The 21,728-nt window shown below is 45.6% G+C and overlaps 1 protein-coding gene and 1 pseudogene across 3 annotated transcripts; both read right to left on the reverse strand.

Annotated features, from left to right (window-relative positions):
- Positions 1-605: 605 nt before the first annotated feature.
- chaf1b (chromatin assembly factor 1, subunit B) lies at positions 606-18,369 on the reverse strand. Of its 3 annotated transcripts, none has more exons than XM_042334709.1 (14): positions 18,346-18,369; positions 15,117-15,243; positions 14,007-14,139; positions 12,661-12,772; positions 12,132-12,235; positions 11,544-11,640; positions 10,479-10,557; positions 8,875-8,968; positions 5,468-5,537; positions 4,382-4,473; positions 3,355-3,511; positions 2,735-3,193; positions 2,085-2,155; positions 606-773 (listed from the first exon to the last, which is right to left on the reverse strand). In XM_042334709.1, the coding sequence occupies exons 2-14, from the start codon at positions 15,240-15,242 to the stop codon at positions 628-630; spliced, it is 1,740 nt and encodes a 579-aa protein (XP_042190643.1). In that variant the 5' UTR covers position 15,243; positions 18,346-18,369; the 3' UTR covers positions 606-627. The 3 variants fall into 3 exon arrangements, with proteins under 3 accessions (XP_042190643.1, XP_042190641.1, XP_042190642.1); XM_042334707.1 differs by lacking the exon at positions 18,346-18,369 and adding an exon at positions 18,277-18,333; XM_042334708.1 differs by lacking the exon at positions 18,346-18,369 and adding an exon at positions 18,269-18,323.
- A 2,400-nt stretch (positions 18,370-20,769) lies between these two features.
- On the reverse strand, positions 20,770-20,889 carry LOC121848936 (annotated as a pseudogene).
- Between the last annotated feature and the right edge of the window lie 839 nt (positions 20,890-21,728).

Raw genomic sequence — 21,728 nt, forward strand, 5'->3', positions numbered from 1 at the left:
TCCTGTAACCCCCCAGGTTTGTTTTGTATAGTGCACTGACCCACAACTGAAACATGTGGAAAAATGATGACAATTGTATTTAGAAGTACTCAATTGTATTCAGTCCAAGTGTTTAACTGTATTTAGACGTACGTCCAGGTGATGGGTGTGAGTGAGTGAGCGAGCGTCATCATTTTTATGGCAGATAACGATCCGTCACCATGTTCGTTTCCACATCTTCCGTAACATGGATGGAGTGAGGAGGCCAAATGACAGCATCTCTGAAAAGCTGGTTTCAGTTCCTCCGTAGTCTCATACCGCTGTTTTGTAACCGGAGCAGTAAGAGGTCTTTGTGGACACCCTGTACAGTCACTACACTTGCACAGTATTTCCCGTGAAGCGCTTTGAGAAGCGATCAGGTTGCTGTGCAAACCACAAGGGTTATAACACAACACCGGATTTCGAGAAATTTCCAAACTCTGCGCACCTTTACGTTTGTAAGAGACAATTGTCTCAAGTGTAAAGATAACCAGAATTTCACACCTCAAGTTTGGGGTCACATCCAAGGATCTTAACGAAAGAGCAGAGCCTCTCGTAAAATGCCATTCACATACACAACGCAAGAATGTTTTACAATCGTTCCTTTTATTATTTGCTGTCAGGTCGTGTCTCGTTCTTCTCGCTTGGGTCGTTCACACTATGCGGAACGGCAGGACTGGGACTACCCGGGTCCGTTCTGGAACGCTTGTTGTCCGGTGATTTGCACGAAGGGTCGTCAGACGGAGAAGGTCTCTCTGAAACGATTGTAATATTTGCCGAGTGTAACTAAAGTGCGGCTCAAAGTGGTGGTTATTCCTAATAATCCTTGCATTTCATATAGCGTTGTTTGAGACGTTTCAAAACGCTTCACAATATACCGTAAATTTTAAAGTGGAATTGACTGCAATTGTGGGCAAAAGATGGCAGCCAATTGCGCATAAACAGTCGTAGGTTGAGTGACCAAACAGCCGAGTTTGCCTACAAAACACTCAAGTCGCTCTATTTTACAGTAAAATCCCGCGAAGCACTTTGAAACATCTCAAGGACGTAAACCGCTGCATCAAATACAAGGATTATTATTATTGTTGTTAGGCGATTCTCTGCAAACATGCGTCCCTATACTCCCACCATCACCTGTATATCTTGTAAGTAACTCAGCCTGGTGCAGTGGTAGCAAGCTTGTCTCCGAGTCAGAAGGTTGTGGGTTCAAGCCCCGTCATAGTCTATAACTGACGCTCCAATGCAGTGCTGGGGGTGTATTGCATTGTTGGAGGTGCCGTCCTTCAGATGAGACATTAAACTGAGGTTCCATCTGCCTGTTCAGGTGGATGTTAAAGATCCCGCGGCACTATTCGGCCAACAATCCCCCAAATAAAATTGGTAACTCACTCCATGGTTGTCTGTGGGACATTGATGTGCGCAACTGGCTGCCGCATTTGCCTTACACAATTCACGGTCAACCCACTTTACAGTATATCCTGTGAAGCGTTTTGAGACGTCTTGACGACGTGATAAGTGCTATATCAAATGCAAGGATAATGAGTGTCAGCGCGGGTTGTGAATCAACACAGGACTTTAATGGAGTTCAGTCGGAACCAACTAATGATCCAAGACATCTGTGCATGGGGGGGTGGCGGGGAAGAAAAGACAGGGAGGGTCACATCTGCGGCTAGTCTTCAGTTATCTACTGATCCTGTTCAACTACATTCACATTTTTATTTTTTTAGTCTGTTGGGTATCTGACACATGCGGAAACCCATCACTGTGCTTAAGAGTCTCCAAACCAAACTGAGAATTCCATGCATCCCACCTACACGTGAAAATTCCAGAGATAAATTGTTGGGATGGAACGCGCACTCTCTCTCCCTGGAGGGACGCATCCTGTTCACCTAATTCGAGAAAGTATTAGGCGCAGGTTCACAAGAGCCAAGACCTGAGGACCCCAGAGTGTACGTTGGGGTAACTGCCACATTCACATCAAACATAGTGAGAACTAACACGGGTTGTGAGTCGGAATTTTCATGCTCCAGGTTGGGTTTGAGTTGTGTCTCACTGACTGCACTTACCCCTCGCTACTCTGTCCGCTTGCGTCGATGTTGGCGTAGAAACAGACGGCACAGGAATTGGTATAATTCGCCTGGGGAGGGGAAAAAAACCAAAGGGATTTAAGATTTAAGTCTCTAAGATTCTGAAGGGAATAGATAATGCAGACCACCATAAGCTGTCTTATCTTCTACTGAACAACAGAACCAGAGGACACGGCTTGCGATTGAAGGGGGGTAAATTCAGAACAAATCTGCGGAAACACTTCAGTAAACGAGCAGTAAACCCTAGGGAGACGGTGGAAGCAGAAATTGTTGTTTGTTTGAAGAACAAATTGGATAGATCTCTGCTAGAAAATAATACGACATGTCATGCGACTGCCAGGATGGTGGAAGGCAAACTAGATGGGCCTTGGTCTTCTTTCGCCAGCAAATTCCCATGTTCTTAAGACAACCAGAAACATCACAGAGCGACAACTTCTCTTCTCCATCCCCTCCTTCCCATTGGATAACCCGACACCGAGCCTGGGGAAGAGTGAGGAGGAAGGTGACCGTAAGCACGATCAAAACAGGAAGGTTAAAGGCCAATACTCCACAGATCAACGCATGACGCTGTACAATCACCACCTTTGGGGAACATGCCACACAACCCCCATCCCCTCCATTTGCTTTACCTGGGTGTGGGCCCTCCGCTGGGCTTGCTCCAAGCCTCCAGTGTGTTGAGCGTGATCCTTCTGGCTTGTGGAGCTTTATTGCCATGAGTGGGCAGCTGTGGGGTCCTGGTGTCTGATAAGGCAGGAGCAGTAGCAACGCCCCTGGTGGAGAGGGGGGTGACGGGCGACTCTTTGAGGCGAGTGGCGGAGGCAGCGGGAGTCCTGGGCAGGGTGGGAGTGCCGGACTCGCTCTGTTCCCCCACTCGGGTGGGTGTGGTAGCCTCCGTGGGCTTGGGTGTCACGGCGCTTGCCTTATGGTGTCCATGACCCTTCTTGACCCTCTTCTCCACATTGCTGGGGCTCGGCAAGGACAACACCGGCCTCTCCTTCAGCGGCACGCCCAGCTCCTCCCGCTCGAACGAGACAAAGGAGCAGTAACCGTCTGTGGACGACACAGTCAGGTACATCCCATCTCCGGACCTGAGCGAGAGCAGCGTCAACTCCACTAGTCAACAACCATCACAGCAGCAACAACAAATATACAACAAATTACATTTGTATAGCGCCGAGAGGACGTCCCCTCGGTGTTATTACCAGCGACCAAGGATAGGACGTGCACAGAGCTGTAAATGTGTCCTCACCACGTTATGTCGCTCAGCGTGTGGTAATGGACGTTTGCGATGTACGCGAAAGGAAGGCGTTGCTGGGTATCGTACAGCAGGATGGAGTCTTCGGAAGCCACAGCAAACACCAGCCGATAGGGCAGATTGAAGAGATTGGTTTTCTTAGCCGTCTCGCCTGGGGAAAGGAGAGAAATACACCTTTCATTGACTGCTCCTTGTGGGGGTGGGAAGAGGAGCGTGTACGCATTTCATGGACCAGTCTCAGACAGCGAGACAGAGACAGAGGAAGAGGGAGAGACAGAGGAAGAGGGAGAGATGGGTACGCACCCATGAAAACATTCGCTTACACACGGTGGTGGCACATACACACAGACACTTATGCGCACATGAACATACACACACGTGCATAAACACTCTGACACACAGAGTTGCAAGATTGCAGAAGGCAGTGGCACGGGCAGCTTCCGAAATCTATTTGGATGTTTAAAGGGGAAACAGATACTTGGGAAATAAAAATGACGTGGAAAAACAAGGAAGTGGGATGAAATGATCTGCCACAATCCCATAAACTGGCGGCTCGAGCTGGATCTGAACAGCCTCCTCACTGAAAGGTAACAAAATGCAGTCGAAGAGACAAGCTTCAAGGTGGGCTTTAAACCTCACTAAAACAGGGACTCAAACAGCATCACAACCAAAAATTGGATCATTTTGTAAATATGTGAAACAGGCTCCCTAGGGAGACAGTGGAAGCTGAAAGTGTAGAATCTTTCAAAGATTTCGCCCACAAAATGTATAGTCAATTTACTTTACAGTATATTCTGTGTGAGGCGTCTTGAAGACATGATAAGGAGCTATATCAGATGCAAGCATTATTGGTATTAAATATAAATTAGGCAGCTTCTTTTAGGAAATAATATCTTGGGGTACAGTACATGATTAGTTCAGAACACGACAGGTCATGCGACTGCCAGGATGGTAGAAGTTGAACTGGATGAACCTTGATCTTCTTTCGTTTAAGCACTTCCTACGTTCCTAATAGACTTACCTTCCGATTTAAACTGCTTCAGTTCAAAAAAGATCGGGCAGCAACGAACAGCGAGGGTTGCTTTAGTGGGACATGGCAGATGGGCTATAGGCCTGAAACCACAAGCAAAGATACGACTATAACAACAATAACTTGGTGTAATAATAACAATGATAAACCTTACATTTGATATAGCGCCTTATCAAGTCGGTGAGATGTGTCAAAGCGCTTCACAGAATACACTGTAAAATGGATTGACTATTTTGTAGGTGAAATGGAGCAGCCAATTGCGCACAGCAGTTTCCCACAAACAGTTATGGATCAAGTTTCCAAGTTTTTTTTTGGGGGGTGGGGGCACGGAGAGGGATTATTACCCCGGACAAGTGATGATAATAATAATAATAAAATACAAGTGATGACCTGCCAAATTGACCAATAACCAGGTTCCTATTTACTGCTAAGTAAACAGAGGCATGTAGAGAAAGGAAACTTGCCTAAGGATTGGCCCTGCCCAGGATTCGAGCCCGGATCCTCTTACTTGCGAGGCAATGCGCTAACCACTACGCTACAGGATTCCACGTGTAGCACCCTCCCTTCATTTACATTTTACACAGATGTAACATGGACTGCACAACACAGAAACAGTCCATTTAGCCCAACTAGTCCGTGCTGTGCTCCAATGAGTCTCCTTCCACCCCTTACTCCCTTGTCCCTCACATGGGTATCTAGCTTCGTCTTAAAATGTCTCTATATTATCTGCTTCAACCATCGCTGAACTAGAGACGAGCACAGAGGGTTTTCTCGATTCTGACATGACGTTGCCAAACATGTCACCTTGGATCTAGTTCCGTGCTCCAATGAATCTCCCTCCAATCATTACTCCCTTGCACTCCACCCCAAAGATAATTTATCTCAAATAGTTCCTGGGGAGGACAGGATATTGACAGGTGGTGCTGCATCAATCAGGTGCATCACTGATGGTGGCACAGAGGAGATGGGGATGTACAGCATCAAAGCTACTCTGCAACTTTACACAGACAGAATTTCCACAGGATGCAGCGTGTGTTAACAACTATAACAATAATAATAATTAAAGGAAATTCTTACCTTTTTAAATTTTTTCTGGCGAACACGTACGTGGTGTTGGTCACATTCTCTCCGCACTCAACACAACCCGCTGTAACAGGAGCAGAGTCATCATCACACAGGTTAAATTTGTTTCAGTCAAACGAAAACGGTGTAAAGTCCGGCACAGTTGCCAGCGCTCTGGTCTCCCGAGTCAGAAATGTTGTGCGTTTAAGCCCCTCAACTGGGTTTGAACTTGGTTGTCACCCTAGTGCTGGGAGAATCCACACACTGCCATGAAGTGAGTAACCACGTGAGAGAACCTGGGTTCGATACCCGGGTGGGGCGAAACCTTAGGCAAGTGTCCTTACTCCACAGGCCTGTTTACCCAGTAATAAGTAGGAACCCGATTGTCGAATCGCTTTCCGGAGGTAATAATCCCTTTTTAAAAAAAATTGGTCACTCAATCCACGACTGTTTGGGGGACACTGCTGTGCGCACGCAATTTGCCGCCGTGTGTTTCGCCCACAAAGTACAGTCAATCCACTTTACAGTATACTCTGTGAAGCGATTTAAGACATCTCAACGACCCGATAAAGGAACTATATCAAAGGCAAGGATTATCAAAGGCAAGGATGAGCTACGTGGAGTCCTGTAGCTCAGTGGTTAGAGCACTCGCTTTGCAAGCGAGAGACCTGAGTTCAATTCCAGGCAGAGGGCGAAACCTTGGGCAAGTTTCCTTACTCCACACAGAGCCTAATAATAATCCCTCCAAAACCAAAAACAATAATAAAATTGGCATTTTCAATCTACGACTGTTTGTGGGACATTGCTGTGCGCAATTGGCTGCCGCGTTCGCCCACAAATTTACAGTCAATTCACTTTACAGTGTGTTCTGTGAAGCGCTTTGGGACGTCCTTCCGACGTGAAAAGCGCTATATCAAATGCAAGGATTATTATTATTATTATTATTATTATTATTATCACAAGGACGGTACCTCCGACAACGCAGCACACTCCCAAAAGTGTTTGCCTTCTTGATGTTTAATGTCACGGTGGAAGGTCCACCACCCATTCTCAGTCGAACACCTTACATTTATAAGGCACCCTTCATACAGTTTAGTGTATCGCAGCGCTGCACAGAAGCAGGGTTGGACGCCGAGCAAGGGAGAAGGTGATCATGGGTGAGGACAAGGAATCATAAAAACGACGACAAATGGCATTGTATAGCCCTGCCCGGGAATCGAACCATGGGTCCTCTGGCTCGTGAGGCAAGTGCTCGAACCGCTGCACTGCAGGACTCTGTTACTTTTAATGATCCTTCAAACATTCTGCTGCTCAAAGCACTGTTGCGGGCAAAGCCGAGCACAGCCAGGACTCAAAACACCGCCCTACGGGACTCCATTGTACGAGCTTTTAAGAGGGAATCAGACAGACATCTGAAAAGGAGAAACACAAACAAGCTTGAAGAAAAAAAACCTCCGGGACGAAAGGAAGGGGGAGCTCTTACAGACAGCTGACGAGCACGATGGGCCGAGTGGCCTTGTGTGGTGCGGTAAAATTTCTTATCGATTCGATGAACAGGCCCCACGGGCTGAGCGGATTGCTGCTGCCTGCTGGTCATTACGGGTAAGGCAGAGAACATTCCTAACCAGACCGAGAAAATAACAACAAATGACATTGACGCCCAGCGCCTTTCACGTCGGGGGGGATGTCCCGGGGCGCTGGACAGTCAGGAATTTGGACCCGAGCAGGGGGTCGTGATCAGGAGGGGTGGGGGGCAGGGAGGGGTGGGAGCGGGGCCGAGGGCGCCCTTGGAGAGGAGGGTCTTGGAAGGAGGCGAGGGAGGGATCCAGGAAGAGAGGCTCCAAGATGGGAGTTCCAAAGGGTGAGGGCGGAGAGGCCGAAGGCCCGACCGCCGAGGGTGGGGCGGGTCAGGCGGAGGGAGCGTACAGGTTGATGTGGTTCCCTTGGAACAAAATCAATTTGTGTCGCGTGACCCTCGGGATGTATAGGGCAATGTTAGAAAAGTTGCCGCTTTGCTGGGGCCAAAGGTTGTAGCTGTCTTGAGTGTCACACGGAGGTGATTTGTGCAACTTGGGTCAGCTTCGAGTCTTGAACGCTTCAATAGAACAGAAAGAATTCAATACAATAGACCAGGATGCAAATAGAACTTCATGTGATGAAATCTGCGGAGTTTCATAACACATTCCTTGCCTTAATTACCCCGAGGAGCGGGTTAACAAACACCTCAAATTGGTGATTGTTTGTCGATAGCATGGGAACGTGGGAAAACAGGAAGAGGAGGATTTATAATAATAATTTTGTAATAATAATCCCTGCGTTTGATATAGCACTCTATAATAATAATAATAATCCTTGCATTTGATATAGCGCTTTTCACGTCGGGAGCACGTCCCAAAGTGCTTCACAGAACACACTGTAAAGTGAATTGACTGCATATTTGTGGGCGAACGCGGCAGCCAATTGCGCACAGCAATGTCCCACAAACAGTTGTAGATTGAAAATGACCAATTTATTATTGTTTTTGGTTTTGGAGGGATTATTATTAGGCTCTGTGTGGAGTAAGGAAACTTGCCCGAGGTTTCGCCCTCTGCCTGGAATTGAACTCAGGTCTCTCGCTTGCAAAGCGAGTGCTCTAACCACTGAGCTACAGGACTCCACCTTATTACGTCACTGACATGTTTCAAAGCAGTTCCTACTGTAAAGTGAATTGACTACATATTTTATGGGCGAAACACAGCAGCCAATTGTGCACAGCAGTGTCCCACATACAGTCGTGGATTGAGTGACCAAATTATTGTTATTATTTTTGAAGGTATTATTACTCCAGAAAGCGATCCAGCCAATCAACTTAACACCTGGGTTCCTACTTACTGCAAGGCAAACAGGCGTGTGAAGTAATAATAATCCTTTTAGTTGGTATAGCGCCTTATCACGTCTTCGAGAGTCTCAAAGCGCTTCACATAATACTGTAAAGTGAATTGAATGTATATTTTGCAGGCGAAATGCAGCAGCCCATTGTGTCCCACAAACAGTTGTGGATTGAGTGAGCAAACCATTAGTATATATGTTTTTAAGGGATTATTATTCCTGGGAAAGCGATCCGCCAATCGACTAACAGCCTACTTAGTGCTAGTTAAACAGAGGCGTACAGAGTAAGAGAACTTGCCCAACGTTTCGCCCTGTTTGCCAGGACACCATTTACAAATAGTACCACGGGAGCTTTAACGTCCACCTGAACAGGCAGCCGGGACCTCGGTTTAACGTCTCAAGCAGAAAGACGGCAACTCCGGTATTGCAGCACTGCCCCCAGCTTTGAACAGAGGCAAGAGTGTTGCCCACTGAGACAGGCTCTTTAGATCGTAGAAAGGACCTGTTCCTTCCACAGAATGTGAACGTGAGGGGGACCGAACTGCACCACTTACCTGGTGTGAGGAGCAGAGAGCCATCCGGTGTGAACGTCAGCCGACGGAAGAAGGACTTCATGCTGTCATCGTGGAACATGCGGTAGCTCTTTGTCTATAAAAGATGCCCAGCAACACAGGAAAGAATGACCACAGAGCGAACATGAGATGCCAGCGAGTGAGCGAGCGAGCGGCAGGAACAGACGTGAGCAGAGAGAGCAGACACAGGGGCCGAGGTCTCGGGCGAGCAAGCGAGCGAGCAGGCAGTGACCGGCACCTGGGGTTCGAAGCTTCAGTGGTTCCAGGCGCAGAGAAGCCAGTTCAAAGTTTCCCACCTGAACCAACGGCCAAAACCCTCTGCGTGAGAGGCGAAATTGAGGCGTATATTGTGTGGGCGAAAGGGAATTAGATAAATTTCTGGAAAACAGAAATATAAAAGTGTACCAGGAAAAGGCAAAAGGTAGGAAAAGGCCAAATGGGACGAAATGAATAGTTCTTTCAGAGAGAGAACTGGTCAGGATTGGCCGAATGGCCTCCTTCTGTGCTGCAAAGCTCTATGGTTTAAATGCTCTGATGGGAGTAGAACCTAAGGAGACTGATATTTAGATCAGCAGTAATAACCCTAATCCTTGCACTTAGCATTGCACATTTCACGGTCGGGAGCGCTTCACACGATATACTGTAAAGGTTAGTGACTAGCTTTTTTTTAAGGGGCGAACACAGCAGCCACTTTGCACACAGCAATGTCCCACAAACAGCAGTCAAGTGAATGACCATTTTCTTTAAATGGGGGTGGGGGGGGGACGGTGGGGGGTGTGATTGTTGACAGGATGTCAGGGGAAACTCGCTTCTCTTTGAGATTTGGTGCCACGGGGTCTTGAACACACCCGCCTCGACAGGCTCGGCAAATGAAGGACGGTTGAGAAAAGTTGAAAAAAAAGCCACACACGCACCGGGAATTGTCGCAGCGCCGTAAAGATGGGAAGCAGTGGCCAAACTGCGACATCTTAACACATTCGTCAAAATGAAAAGCGCAACCCCGGTGGCTTCAGTTTGCTTCACAAGGGCCTGAGACAGACGTCACCATAGTGCAGTGCTGCTGTAGAACTGCATCTCCGCCACAAGAGGTCCTTACTGACGTAACAATATACTTAATATAATGTAATAGTCCTTGCATTTGATATAGCGCCTTATCACGTCTTCGAGACGTCTCAAAGCACTGCACAGAAGATACCGTAAAGTAAATTGACTGTATATTTGTGCGCGCCAAACATGGCAAGCCAACTGGGCACAGCAGTGTCCCTCAAACAGTCGCGGATTGAGCGACCAAATTTTTTTTTGTGTGGGGGGAAGGATTATTACCCCAGGAAAGTGATCCACCAATCGACTAACAACTTACTTACCGCTAAGAGAAGCGTGTGGAAGAAGGACATTTGCCTAAGGTTTCGCCCCACCCAGCAATCAAACCCAGGTCCTCTCGCTTGTAAGGCGAGTGCGCTAACCACTACGCTACGGACTCCGTAAATTTTATGTTCTTTCAAACAAAAGGCTGCAAAAGGCACTGTCGAGGGCGAAGCGGAGCACATCCAGGACGGAAACATCACGGTGAGAGGACACTAACTTACCTCCCCTTCTGATCCCGAGGACATCTTACTGACGTTGAAAGCTACCCGCTTGTTCTGCGTACTGTACACCCTCATAACCCTGTCCAGCAAACAGAAAGGGGGGGATCTTCAGACCCTTATTTATCACAACAATAATCCTTGCATTGATGTAGCATCTTATCATGTCATCGAGATATGTCAAAGCTGCTTCACAGGATATTACTGCGAAGGGTATTGACTGTGCATTGGTAGGTAAACATGGCAGTCATTTTCTGCACAGCAATGTCCCCAAACAGCCATGATCAATTTTATCTGAGGGATTGTTGGCCAGAGTACCAGGAGTTCAAATAGTACTTCTCCCTTCTCTCCTCTTTTCAAATAGCACCACGTGATCTTTAACATCCACCTGAACGTTGCAGACAGGACCTCAGTTTAACCTCTCAGCCGAAGGACGGCACCCCCAACACCGTGCTCCCCCAGCACTGGATTGGAGAGTCAGCCTAGACTGTGAGCTCAAAGTCGCCAACATGTGGCTTCAACCTCGTCTCAGAGACGACAATGCTACTAACTGAGCCAGGCTGACACCCTAAAGGTGCATGTTGTTTCATTCCACAGCTGCGGTTAACCCTGCAAGCCAAACTCCGAACGGTAGGGTGGTCCTAGCAGCGGGAAAGCGTGCCAGACAATGCTCTTGATGGCAAGCTTTGTGGTTTTAGCTGGTTAGACTCCAGCAGTTACCCCAACACACACACTGGGGTTTTCAAGCCTTAGTTTTTGCTAACCTGCGCCCAATACTCTCCGGAATTAGGTAAGCAGGATGCATCCCTCCGGGGAGAGTGCAAATTCAATTCCAACAATCTATCTCTGGGATTTCCATGTGTAGGTGGGATGTGTGGAATTCTCAGTTTGGTTTGGAGACTCTCAAGCACAGTGATGGGTGTGTCAGACGGTGCGAGGGACAAGGTTAAAATAAAATTAAAAGTTAGAGGTGAAACGAGAAGAGTAGTTGAGCTCTGAAATCCACCGTAGAAACATCATCCTGGATTGATCGTTAAGTGGAACAATATGAATTTCCACCAAGCTTACCGGTCGCAGCTGAGTGTGGCGATGTACTGCCCCAGAGGGTCCCAGGTAACACCTTGCACATAGCTTTTATGCTCATTAAAGATCCACAGCTTCTGACCTACAGCATTTAAAAGACATAATAATAATCTTTGTATTTGATACAGTGTCTTATCACATCGTTGAGACATCACAGAATATACTGTTAAGAGAATTGACTGTTTGTTTTGTGGGCAAATCGCAGCAACCAATTGCGCACAGCAATGTCCCACAAACATCGTGGAATGAGTACCTACATTTTTTTAAAAGAAGGGATTATTACTCCTGGAAAGCGAACCGCCAATCAACTAACAACCGGGTTCCTACTTACTGCTAGGTAAACAGAGGCGTGTGCAGTAAGGAAACTTGTCTAAGGTTTCGCTCCGCCCGGGGATTTGAACCCTGATCCCCTTGCTTGCGAGGCGAAGACGTTAACCACAACAGGATGCCACACGCAATCAACACAGGAAACAAACCGCAAGCTCACCTGCTCTTGTAGTGAACGGTGACATTTACACAACAGCGCATCTCCACAGGCAAAGCTCTCGCAATATACTAGTTGATGGTTCTCACCTTTATTGATATCCCACATAATAGCAGTATTATCGACAGATCCAGACACCATTTGATTCCCATCGGTCGTCCAGCAGATGTCGTACACATCCTCTATATGGCCCCTTGACAGGGAAAAGCACAAGGCAGGACTTTAACTTCACACACTATTTTTTTGGTTAGCCGGGTATATCTGACGAGCGTTTTGGTATGTAGACAGTTGATTTTCATTTTGCTTTTGAACCTGTATAAATGGTTAGGCTCCAGCAGTTGCCCCAAAGCACACTGTGGGGTCCCCCTAAGTCGCGGTTCTTACCAACCTGCGCCTAATACTTTCTGTAATTAGGTGAGCGGGATGTGTCCCTCCTGGGAGAGAGAGCGCATTCCACTCCAACAATCTATCTCTGGGATTTCCATGTGTAGGTGGGATGCATCGAATTCTCAGTTTAGATACTCTTAAGCACGGTGATGGGTTTCAGCATGCGTCAGACACCTGGCTGACCAAAAAAAAAAATCAAATATATTTCGCTCTCTCTCGCTCATTCCCTACCGTAAAGTTTTCAGCACTGTCCAGTTTTCCTTGTTGAGCTCAGCCTCCTCCTCAAAAAGGTTTTGTTCAATCTCTTTGTTGTCATTGAGCTTCCATAACAAGATCAGGGCATCTGTCCCACAAGGAAACACAATCGTTTGAACAGTTTCATGGCAAATGAAAGTTGCCCAAGTTTCCTCAAGGGTTCAGTGGTTTCACTTATTACTCATTTAGTAATTATAAATATATGAGTAATATAATAATCCTTCCATTTGATATGGCGCCGTATCACATCGCCGAGACGTCTCAAAGCGCTTCACAGGATACGCTGTAAAGTGAATTGACAGTGTATATTTGTGGGCAAACACAATATCCGATTTGAGCACAACAATGTCCCACAAACAGTCACGGAGACCAATTTTATTTGGGGGATTGTTGGCCAGGACACCAGGAGAAAGAAACATCTTTGAAATTAAGTATGAACTCTGGGCCTCATAGCAACACAGGCTTCAATTTTAGCCCCTCGCCTCACACGCACCAAATCACAATTATAGTGGGCTCAGCCTATACTTCAGAGCAGTACTAGGTCAGAGACCGAAGGTCACAGTTCTATCACTGAGTTCTGTTGCCAACAGGCGGGGGGGAGCTCAGATTGCCCTAATGACTCCTGGGTTAGGGAGGGGAAAAATCAGCCAGGGTTCCCACTCTAAATGTCACTTAGTCTGAGCCTTCAACCATATTTTGCCCAAATTGAGACTGGTGCAGAATTATGGAAAATTCATAAATTCAAGTCAAACTTAATAATCCGTGTGTTTGATGTAGCACCTTATCATGTCATTAAGACGTCTCAAACGCCTTCACAGAATATATCGTAAATATAAGATCCAGTCAAAAAAGAATAAATATCGCTTGCAAATTAAGACTGAATTCAAGAATTGGCAATTTTTAGGATTCGTAAATTTTAGGACAAAATACGCACAAGGCTGAGACAAGGTAGAATTTCAAGTCTCTAATCTCTAGCCAGAGACTTTCTCCCTCCCCACCACATCCCAAACACCACCTGGTAGAAAGTACACGTGTGTGGACATTGGGTGAGGACAGGAACAAGGCATTGGCAGTGAAGTCGCTCCAAGCCCCACAGATGAGTAATAGCCGTTCATAATAATAATTCTTGCATTTGATATAGCGGCTTAGCACGCCGTTGAGGCATCTCAAAGTGCCTCACAGGATATACCGTAGAGTGACTTGTATATTTTGTGGGCGAAACACGGCAGCCAATTGCACACAACAGTATCTCAGTCCGACCAAAAGCAAGTCTGAACATCTCCAACAGTGAGGAGAGAAACATTCACTCAAATTCTGCTCACCATCTCCCCCCGAAGCCAGAATTTCACCGTTGGGTGAGAAACGCACCACATTGACCGCCTTAGTGTGACGCGTCAGGTTGGACAAAAACTCCACCAGGGCTTTGCCGTCGGTACCTCGGTTGACCTTCCACATCTGGAACCCAAAAGATAAGCCACATTACCGGCCTCGCTGCCAACCAAACTGTGCCGCTGCCGATCCTACAGGTGCGGCATCACCTAACGCACTCAATTTTCCGGTGCCGAACACCTCAAATCTCCACCTCAAAAGGACCATCAAAGGCAAAATGCTACCCTCGGGGAGAAAGGGAAATGGGGAGGCAATCACTCCAGTTGCCTTGGCTCCTACTAGCGACAGCCAAACACAAAGCAACCCGGGTAAAGTCGAGCAGCAGCTTCTTAACGTACAAGACAGTAATTAACAACAACAACAAATTACATTTGTATAGCTCCTTTCACTCGGAAGGATTTCCCAAGGCGCTGGAGAGTTTAGGGTTTGCTTCCGAGCTGCGGGTTGGAATCAAGAGGGGGGTATGAAGGGGTTGAGGGTATGGGGGTGCGAGTGTGGCCGAAGACACGGTCAAAGAGGAAGATCTTGAGATGGGCCTTGAAGGAGGCGAGGGAAGGGGCGAGGCAGAGGACCTATGGGATGGAATTCCTGAATGGAATCACTAAAATGGGCAGTTGAGACCCAAGACACTGATCTCAACAATAATAACAACAATAATAATCTTCTCCAAGGAACAGATCAATGTCGTAGTGAGAGGGTGGCAGAGCTAGGCGTTCTGGAAGGAATTGAAATCAAACAAGTCAAATAATAATAATCCTTGCATTTGATATAGAGCTTTATCACATTGTTGAGACGTTTCAAAGTGCTTCACAAAATATACCATAAAGTGAATTGACTATATTTTGAGGTCAAAACGCGGCAGCCAATTGCGCACGGCAATTGCTGATGCAACCTACTTATAGGTAAACAGAGGCGTGTGGAGTAAGGAAACTTGCCTAAGGTTTCACACCCATCCCGGAAATCGAACCCAAGACCTCTCGCTTGCGTGGTGAGCACTGCGCTACAGGACTCCACAAAGGCACTTCATCTCCGGCTACACTCACCCGCACAGCGGTGTCCACTCCCGCAGAGGCCAGCCGGTTGATCTTCCCTTCGGTGCCGTGCTGGAAGTCAACGCTGTACACCGGCTCCTTGTTGTGCCATGCTATCTCGCACGTGACGAACTTCATTCTGTGGAAGATGTGAAAGGAAGGAGGGAAGGAAAAGAGGACGTTAGCCTGGCTCAGATGGTAGCATGCACGCCTGGCGCACACATGACAACATCACCGGCGGGTTTCAATAAGCAGATTCAATAATAACTTTCAAAAGGAAATTAGTTAGCTGGGTACGTAAACAGAATGAATTTGCAGGGCTGTGGAGTAAAAGTGGGGGAGTGGGACTAGTTGGTAATTCTTTCGAAGAGCCAGCACAGGCACGACAACAACAAATATAGCCCCCGCCACGCAGGGGAGTTTCTCAGAGCACTTAACAGTGGCGGAGCCTGACTGCAGGGGAGGTGGCCGTAGGCACTGTCGAAGAGGAAAGTTGGTGGGACTTGAAAGAGGGGAGGGAGCAAGGCGAAGGGATTGAGGGAGAGTGTTCCAGAGTTTGGTGGCGTAGTGGCTGAAAGCACGACCTCCGATGGTGGGGCGGAGGGTGCGAGGGACGAGCAGGAGGCCGGTGCCTGACGAGCAGAGGCACTGGGTGGCGGAGTGGGGAGTGAGGAGGTCAGAGAGGTAGGGAGGTGCCAGGGAGTATAAGGATTTTATCTTGAAGTCGATCCATTTGGTGATGGGGGTCCCGTGAGCCCGGCCAGAACTGGTTGAATATAAATATAAATATAGCTTATGTATTGACCGTTGTTAGGGTCTGCAATAAATGAATGAACAGGCTGAATGGCCTCCTTCTGCGCTGCAAGATTCTATGATTGCATGATAAATAAAGCCTCTTTGACAGTCACACAATGACTGCAAGCGATGAAATACAGGAAAATAAAAGAAGTAAAATCATAATTGTAAATGATTAATAGATTCAGTACAGTATATGCATTGTGCACACATCATACAAAGTCACACAGCGACTGCAAAACCTCCAGCAAGTAAAATGAAACACAGAAAAAAAATATTACTTTTTTTTGCCTTAAAAGGAAAGGACAATAAATCAATCAATCAATCAATCAATCACTGTATATATATATATACACACATACACACACATAAGTACACACACACACACATACATAATACATACATATGGACCTACGTACACCACACACACACAAACACACAATATATATGTACAGTGCAGACATTTGCACAACTTCTTTGACAATCACACAACCGACTGCAAACCGGCAAGTGAATGAAATACAGGGGAAAATGACAACTTTTGTTTTTGCTTAAAAAGGAACGATAATAAATAATAAACAAATAAATGAATAAACACAGGGTGTGTGTGTTGCGCACATACACAGGGTGACCCCCCACCCCCCAAAAAAAGCGGCGATGCCATTACAATGTCTAATAATTCTCGAAGAGATGATGATAGGGTAGTTATCACAACTTTTGTTTGGGGGGGCGGGGGGGAGGGGGGGGGTCGCCTTTTGCCTTAAGTAAAAACTTCTTTGACGCAAAATAACTGCAAACACCGGCAAGTAAATAATAATAATAAAATAATAATAATAATAATCCTTGCATTTGATATAGCGCTTTTCACGTCGGGAGGACGTCCCAAAGCGCTTCACAGAACACACTGTAAAGTGAATTGACTGTATATTTGTGGGCGAACGCGGCAGCCAATTGCGCACAGCAGTGTCCCACAAACAGTCGTAGATTGAAAATGACCAATTTATTATTATTTTTGGTTTTGGAGGGATTATTATTAGGCTCTGTGTGTGTGGAGTAAGGAAACTTGCCCAAGGTTTCGCCCTCTGCCTGGAATTGAACTCAGGTCTCTCACTTGAAATACGGGTTAAAAAAAAACAACAAACTTTTTTTTTGGGGGGGAAAAAAAAGGACAACTTTTTTTTTTGGGGGGGAGGGGTTTTTTCAAAGACACCTATGAAAATAATAAAATAAATAAATGAACATAAAAATAAATAAAGAGGAGTAGACGGACGGCGCGAAGCCTCTCTGACGGTGACCGCCAGCGCCTAAAATAATAATAATATAATAACAATAATAAATAACAATAATAAATAACAATAATAATATAATAATAATATAATAACAATAAAGAAGGAAAAATGAATAAAAATAAATAAAGGAAAGAGGAGGTGGATGGAGGACTTGCGTGAGTAAAGCCACTCACTCACTCACTCACTCACTCACTCACTCACTCACTCACTCACTCACTCACTCACTCACTCACTCACTCACTCACTCACTCACTCACTCACTCACTCACTCCACTCACTCACTCACTCACTCACTCACTCACTCACTCACTCACTCACTCACTCACTCACTCACTCACTCACTCACTCACTCACTCCACTCACTCACTCCACTCACTCAACTCACTCACTCACTCACTCACTCACTCACTCACACACTCACTCAATCACTCCACTCACTCACTCACTCACTCACTCACTCCCTCACTCCCTCACTACCCCACTCACTCACTCACTCACTCACTCACTCACTCACTCACTCACTCACTCACTCACTCACTCACTCACTCACTCACTCACTCACTCACTCACTCACTCACTCACTCACTCACTCACTCACTCACTCACTCACTCACTCACTCACTCACCTCACTCACTCACTCACTCACTCACTCACTCACTCACTCCACCACTCACTCACTCACTCACTCACTCACTCACTCCCTCACTCACTCACTCACTCACTCACTTCACTCACTCCACTCACTCACTCACTCACTCACTCACTCACTCACTCACTCACTCACTCACTCACTCACTCACTCACTCACTCACTCACTCACTCATCACTCACTCACTCACTCACTCACTCACTCACTCACTCACTCACTCACTCACTCACTCACTCACTCACTCACTCACTCACTCACTCACTCACTCACTCACTCACTCACTCACTCACTCACTCACTCACTCACTCACTCACTCACTCACACTCACTCACTCACTCACTCACTCACTCACTCACTCACTCACTCACTCACACTCACTCACTCACTCACTCACTCACTCACTCACTCACTCACTCACTCACTCACTCACTCACTCACCTCCACTCCTCACTGTTGGATGAACGACTTTCCCGCGCGCACTCAGAGCTGAGCCAACGAGCGCCAAACCTCGCCAGGAGTCTCCCCCTCCACACCACCGCCGCCACCTCGCCTCTGCAGCGCCACCCCAGGCCAGGAGGGCTACATGCCACCGCTTCATGTCACTCCATCTATTCTTATTCATACATTCTGATCTGTGGGCTTGCACTTGGTATATCATGATAATAATAATAATAATAATAATAATAATAAGGATTTGCATTTGGTATATTATAATAATAATCCTTGTTTGGTATATAATAACAATAATCCTTGTATTTGGTATATAATAACAATAATCCAATCATTTGCTATATAATAATAATCCTTGCATTTGGTATATAATAACAATAATCCTTGCATTTGGTATATAACAATAATCCTTGTATTTGGTATATAACAATAATCCTTGCATTTGGTATATAATAATAATCCTTGTATTTGGTATATAACAATAATCCTTGCATTTGGTATATAACAATAATCCTTGTATTTGGTATATAATAATAATAATCCTTGTATTTGGTATATAATAATAATAATCCTTGTATTTGGTATATAATAACAATAATCCAATCATTTGCTATATAATAATAATCCTTGTATTTGGTATATAATAACAATAATCCTTGTATTTGCTATAATAATAATCCTTGTATTTGGTATATTATAACAATAGTAATCCTTGCATTTGGTATATAACAATAATCCTTGTATTTTGTATATAATAATAATCCTTGCATTTGGTATATAATAATAATTCTTGCATTTGATATAGCACATTATTCACGTCTTTGAGACGTCTCAAAGCTCTTCACCGCATATACACTAAAGTGAATTGACTGTATATTTTGTGGGCGAAAAGCGACAGCCAATTGTGCACAGCGGTGTCCCCCAAACAGTCGTGGACTGAGTGGCCAAATTTTTACTTAGGTTATTTTTGGGTGGAATTATTATCCCCGGAAAGCAATCCACCAGTCTACTAATAACGGGGTTCCTGCTTACTGCTGGGTAGGCAGAGGCGTGTGGAGTAAGGAAACTTGCGTAAGGGAATCGAACCCGGGTCCTCATCACGTATTTAGCATGTGGGCTGTGCGCTGAACATCACATTCAAAGGATGGCAGCTCTGACAATTGAGAGTTCCACATGTACATATGGAAACCGCCCCCCACCCCAGCACTGTACCAGAGTGTCATCTTAGAATCTTTGATTCCAAGTCCCGATGTGGGATTTAAACCCACAACCTTCTGACTCAGAAGCGAGAGGGCTACAGCTGAGCCAAGCTGCTTCACTCTTCTTGTTTATACTCTTGACATTATACAATTATATTATTAATAAATATTTTTTGCATTGATACGTTAATAATAAGTGTTTACTAATTATATAATTATGATGTAATGTGTGATATAATTGTATATAATTATGATATATAATATATTATTATAATTACATTTTTTATAATTAAGTATATAAACGATGTATAAGATTTTAAATGGGATTGAAAAGCTAAACCCAGAACAATACTTTCGGACGCATTGAGACAGTAGAACAAGAGGTCACACGTTTAGAGCTGTAAAGGGTTAGACACCAGGAAGTATTTCTTTACCCAGAAGGTAATTACTGACTGGAATAGATTACCAGGAAGGGTGATTGACCCCAGAGCACTTGGACTCATTTAAAAAACAACTGGAAGCTGTGGTGGTGGTAGGGGGCAGTAGAGTGTGTGTTCTGAAAGGATGAGATTAAATATGTCAAAAGGTTTTTATTCATCTGAACTAATCCTGTGGCAATCTTAGTTGTTTTTTTTGTCATTTGGGTGTCTGACACATACTCGTCTGGATGAGAGTCTGACAGACATCAAGGTCTGGATGAGAACTAACTTTCTCCAGTCGAATGTCGACAAGGCGGAGGCCCTCCTGATTGACCCCCATCAGCACCTCCACACCGCAAGTGCTGACAGTATCAGCCTTCGTGGCTGAAGACTTCATGGCTCCATCTCGTTGACTTAGTACGGAACCTTTGTGTCTTGTTCGAAAGTCAATTGTCCTTTAATCTCCACATACCTACCATGGCCCGTTCTTCCTTGCCCCACCTCCACAACATTGTCCACCTCCAACACTACCTCTCGCGCCCAGGCTGCGAGACCCTCATCCATCCTTTCATCACATCCAGGTTTGTCTACGCTAACTCCCTGCTCACCAGACTTCCCAAACTTTTCCCTCCACAAGATGCAGATTATTTAGATCTCTGCAGCTCATGTCCACTCCCGCACCAAGCTCAGTGAGCTGATCTCCCCCTCCCCCACCGCCAGATAATTGAGATCAAGATCCTCGTCTTCATTTTTCCAACCAGTAGAATAGCTAAAGACTTCAATGTAAACTGCAAACGAGAAGGACAGTGCAAAGAGAAAAGTGGGCAGGAGCCAAGGTGTGCATTGCCTGTGGTGGCAAAAAATGCCTACAGCACCTAGAATTCCCAGGCGGTCTCCCATCCAAATACTAACCAAGCCTGACTCTGCTTAAACTTCTGAGATCAGACGAGATCAGGCATGTTCACAGTAGTATGGCCATAAGCATCTAAAGCACCTCCTTTACTCCACTTGAACACACGCTCACTCTCAACTCAATTCCAATATATATTGTACCTAAGGCATTACCTCTTCAAAACAGAAAATTAATAATAGCGGTCGGTCAATCCACGACTGTTTGTGGGACACTGCTGTGTGCAATTGGCTGCTGCGTTATGCCCACAAAATGTACAGTCAATCCACTTTACAGTATACTCTTCAAGCCAACAGCACCTGGTGTTGATCATTTCAAATGTTGCCACCTGGACCTCGAACCTTTGAGCAATTGTTCAATGGAACCAGTTGCACTGTCCCCCAATGCAGGTGTACAGTTCAAATGCAGCCATCACAAGGGGAAACAAATGCCAGATGGGGGTACGGAGAGTTCAATGCAGGTGTTTATGCAGTCGGCAGACTTCGGGATCAACTGGATCCAGTGCATGGTGGAGCTGGGGAAATCAGCAAAGAGGGCATTTGAGAAATCGGGTCAGGAGGTGACGCATTGATGAGTGTTTCGGCTGCATCTGGGGTAAGGTTTTCATCTTTGCTTAATGAAATACAAACAGTACAGATATATTCAACCAATAAATATATAACATTGTGATAAATTGTAGATTATATTTTGAAACAGAGTGTGGCACAGTGCACATTAAATAATTAGAAAACGCAACAGAAACGTCATTTCATAAATTAGACTACTATCATTATACAGTATATATTAAATACATTAGAATATACAGCACAGAAACAGGACATTCGACCCAACTGGTCTATGCCGGTGTTTATGCTCCACATGAGCCTTTTTCTGCCATTCCTCAACTAAGCCTTTAAGCAGTATAATATTAAC

This window comes from Callorhinchus milii, unplaced genomic scaffold (genome assembly GCF_018977255.1).
Source record: "Callorhinchus milii isolate IMCB2004 unplaced genomic scaffold, IMCB_Cmil_1.0 Scaffold4, whole genome shotgun sequence".
Lineage (NCBI taxonomy): Eukaryota > Metazoa > Chordata > Chondrichthyes > Chimaeriformes > Callorhinchidae > Callorhinchus > Callorhinchus milii.

What these genes read in the sequence shown, in the direction of transcription:
- chaf1b (XM_042334709.1), bottom strand. Translation starts at nt 15,242, where the DNA reads ATGAAGTTCGTCACGTGCGAGATAGCATGGCACAACAAGGAGCCGGTG. An exon ending in ACAGTGCTGAAAACTTTACG is followed by an intron (nt 12,236 to 12,660) that starts GTAGGGAATGAG and finishes TTCCCTGTCAAG; the next exon opens with GGGCCATATAGAGGATGTGT. An exon ending in ACGCTGAGCGACATAACGTG is followed by an intron (nt 3,194 to 3,354) that starts GTGAGGACACAT and finishes GCTCTCGCTCAG; the next exon opens with GTCCGGAGATGGGATGTACC.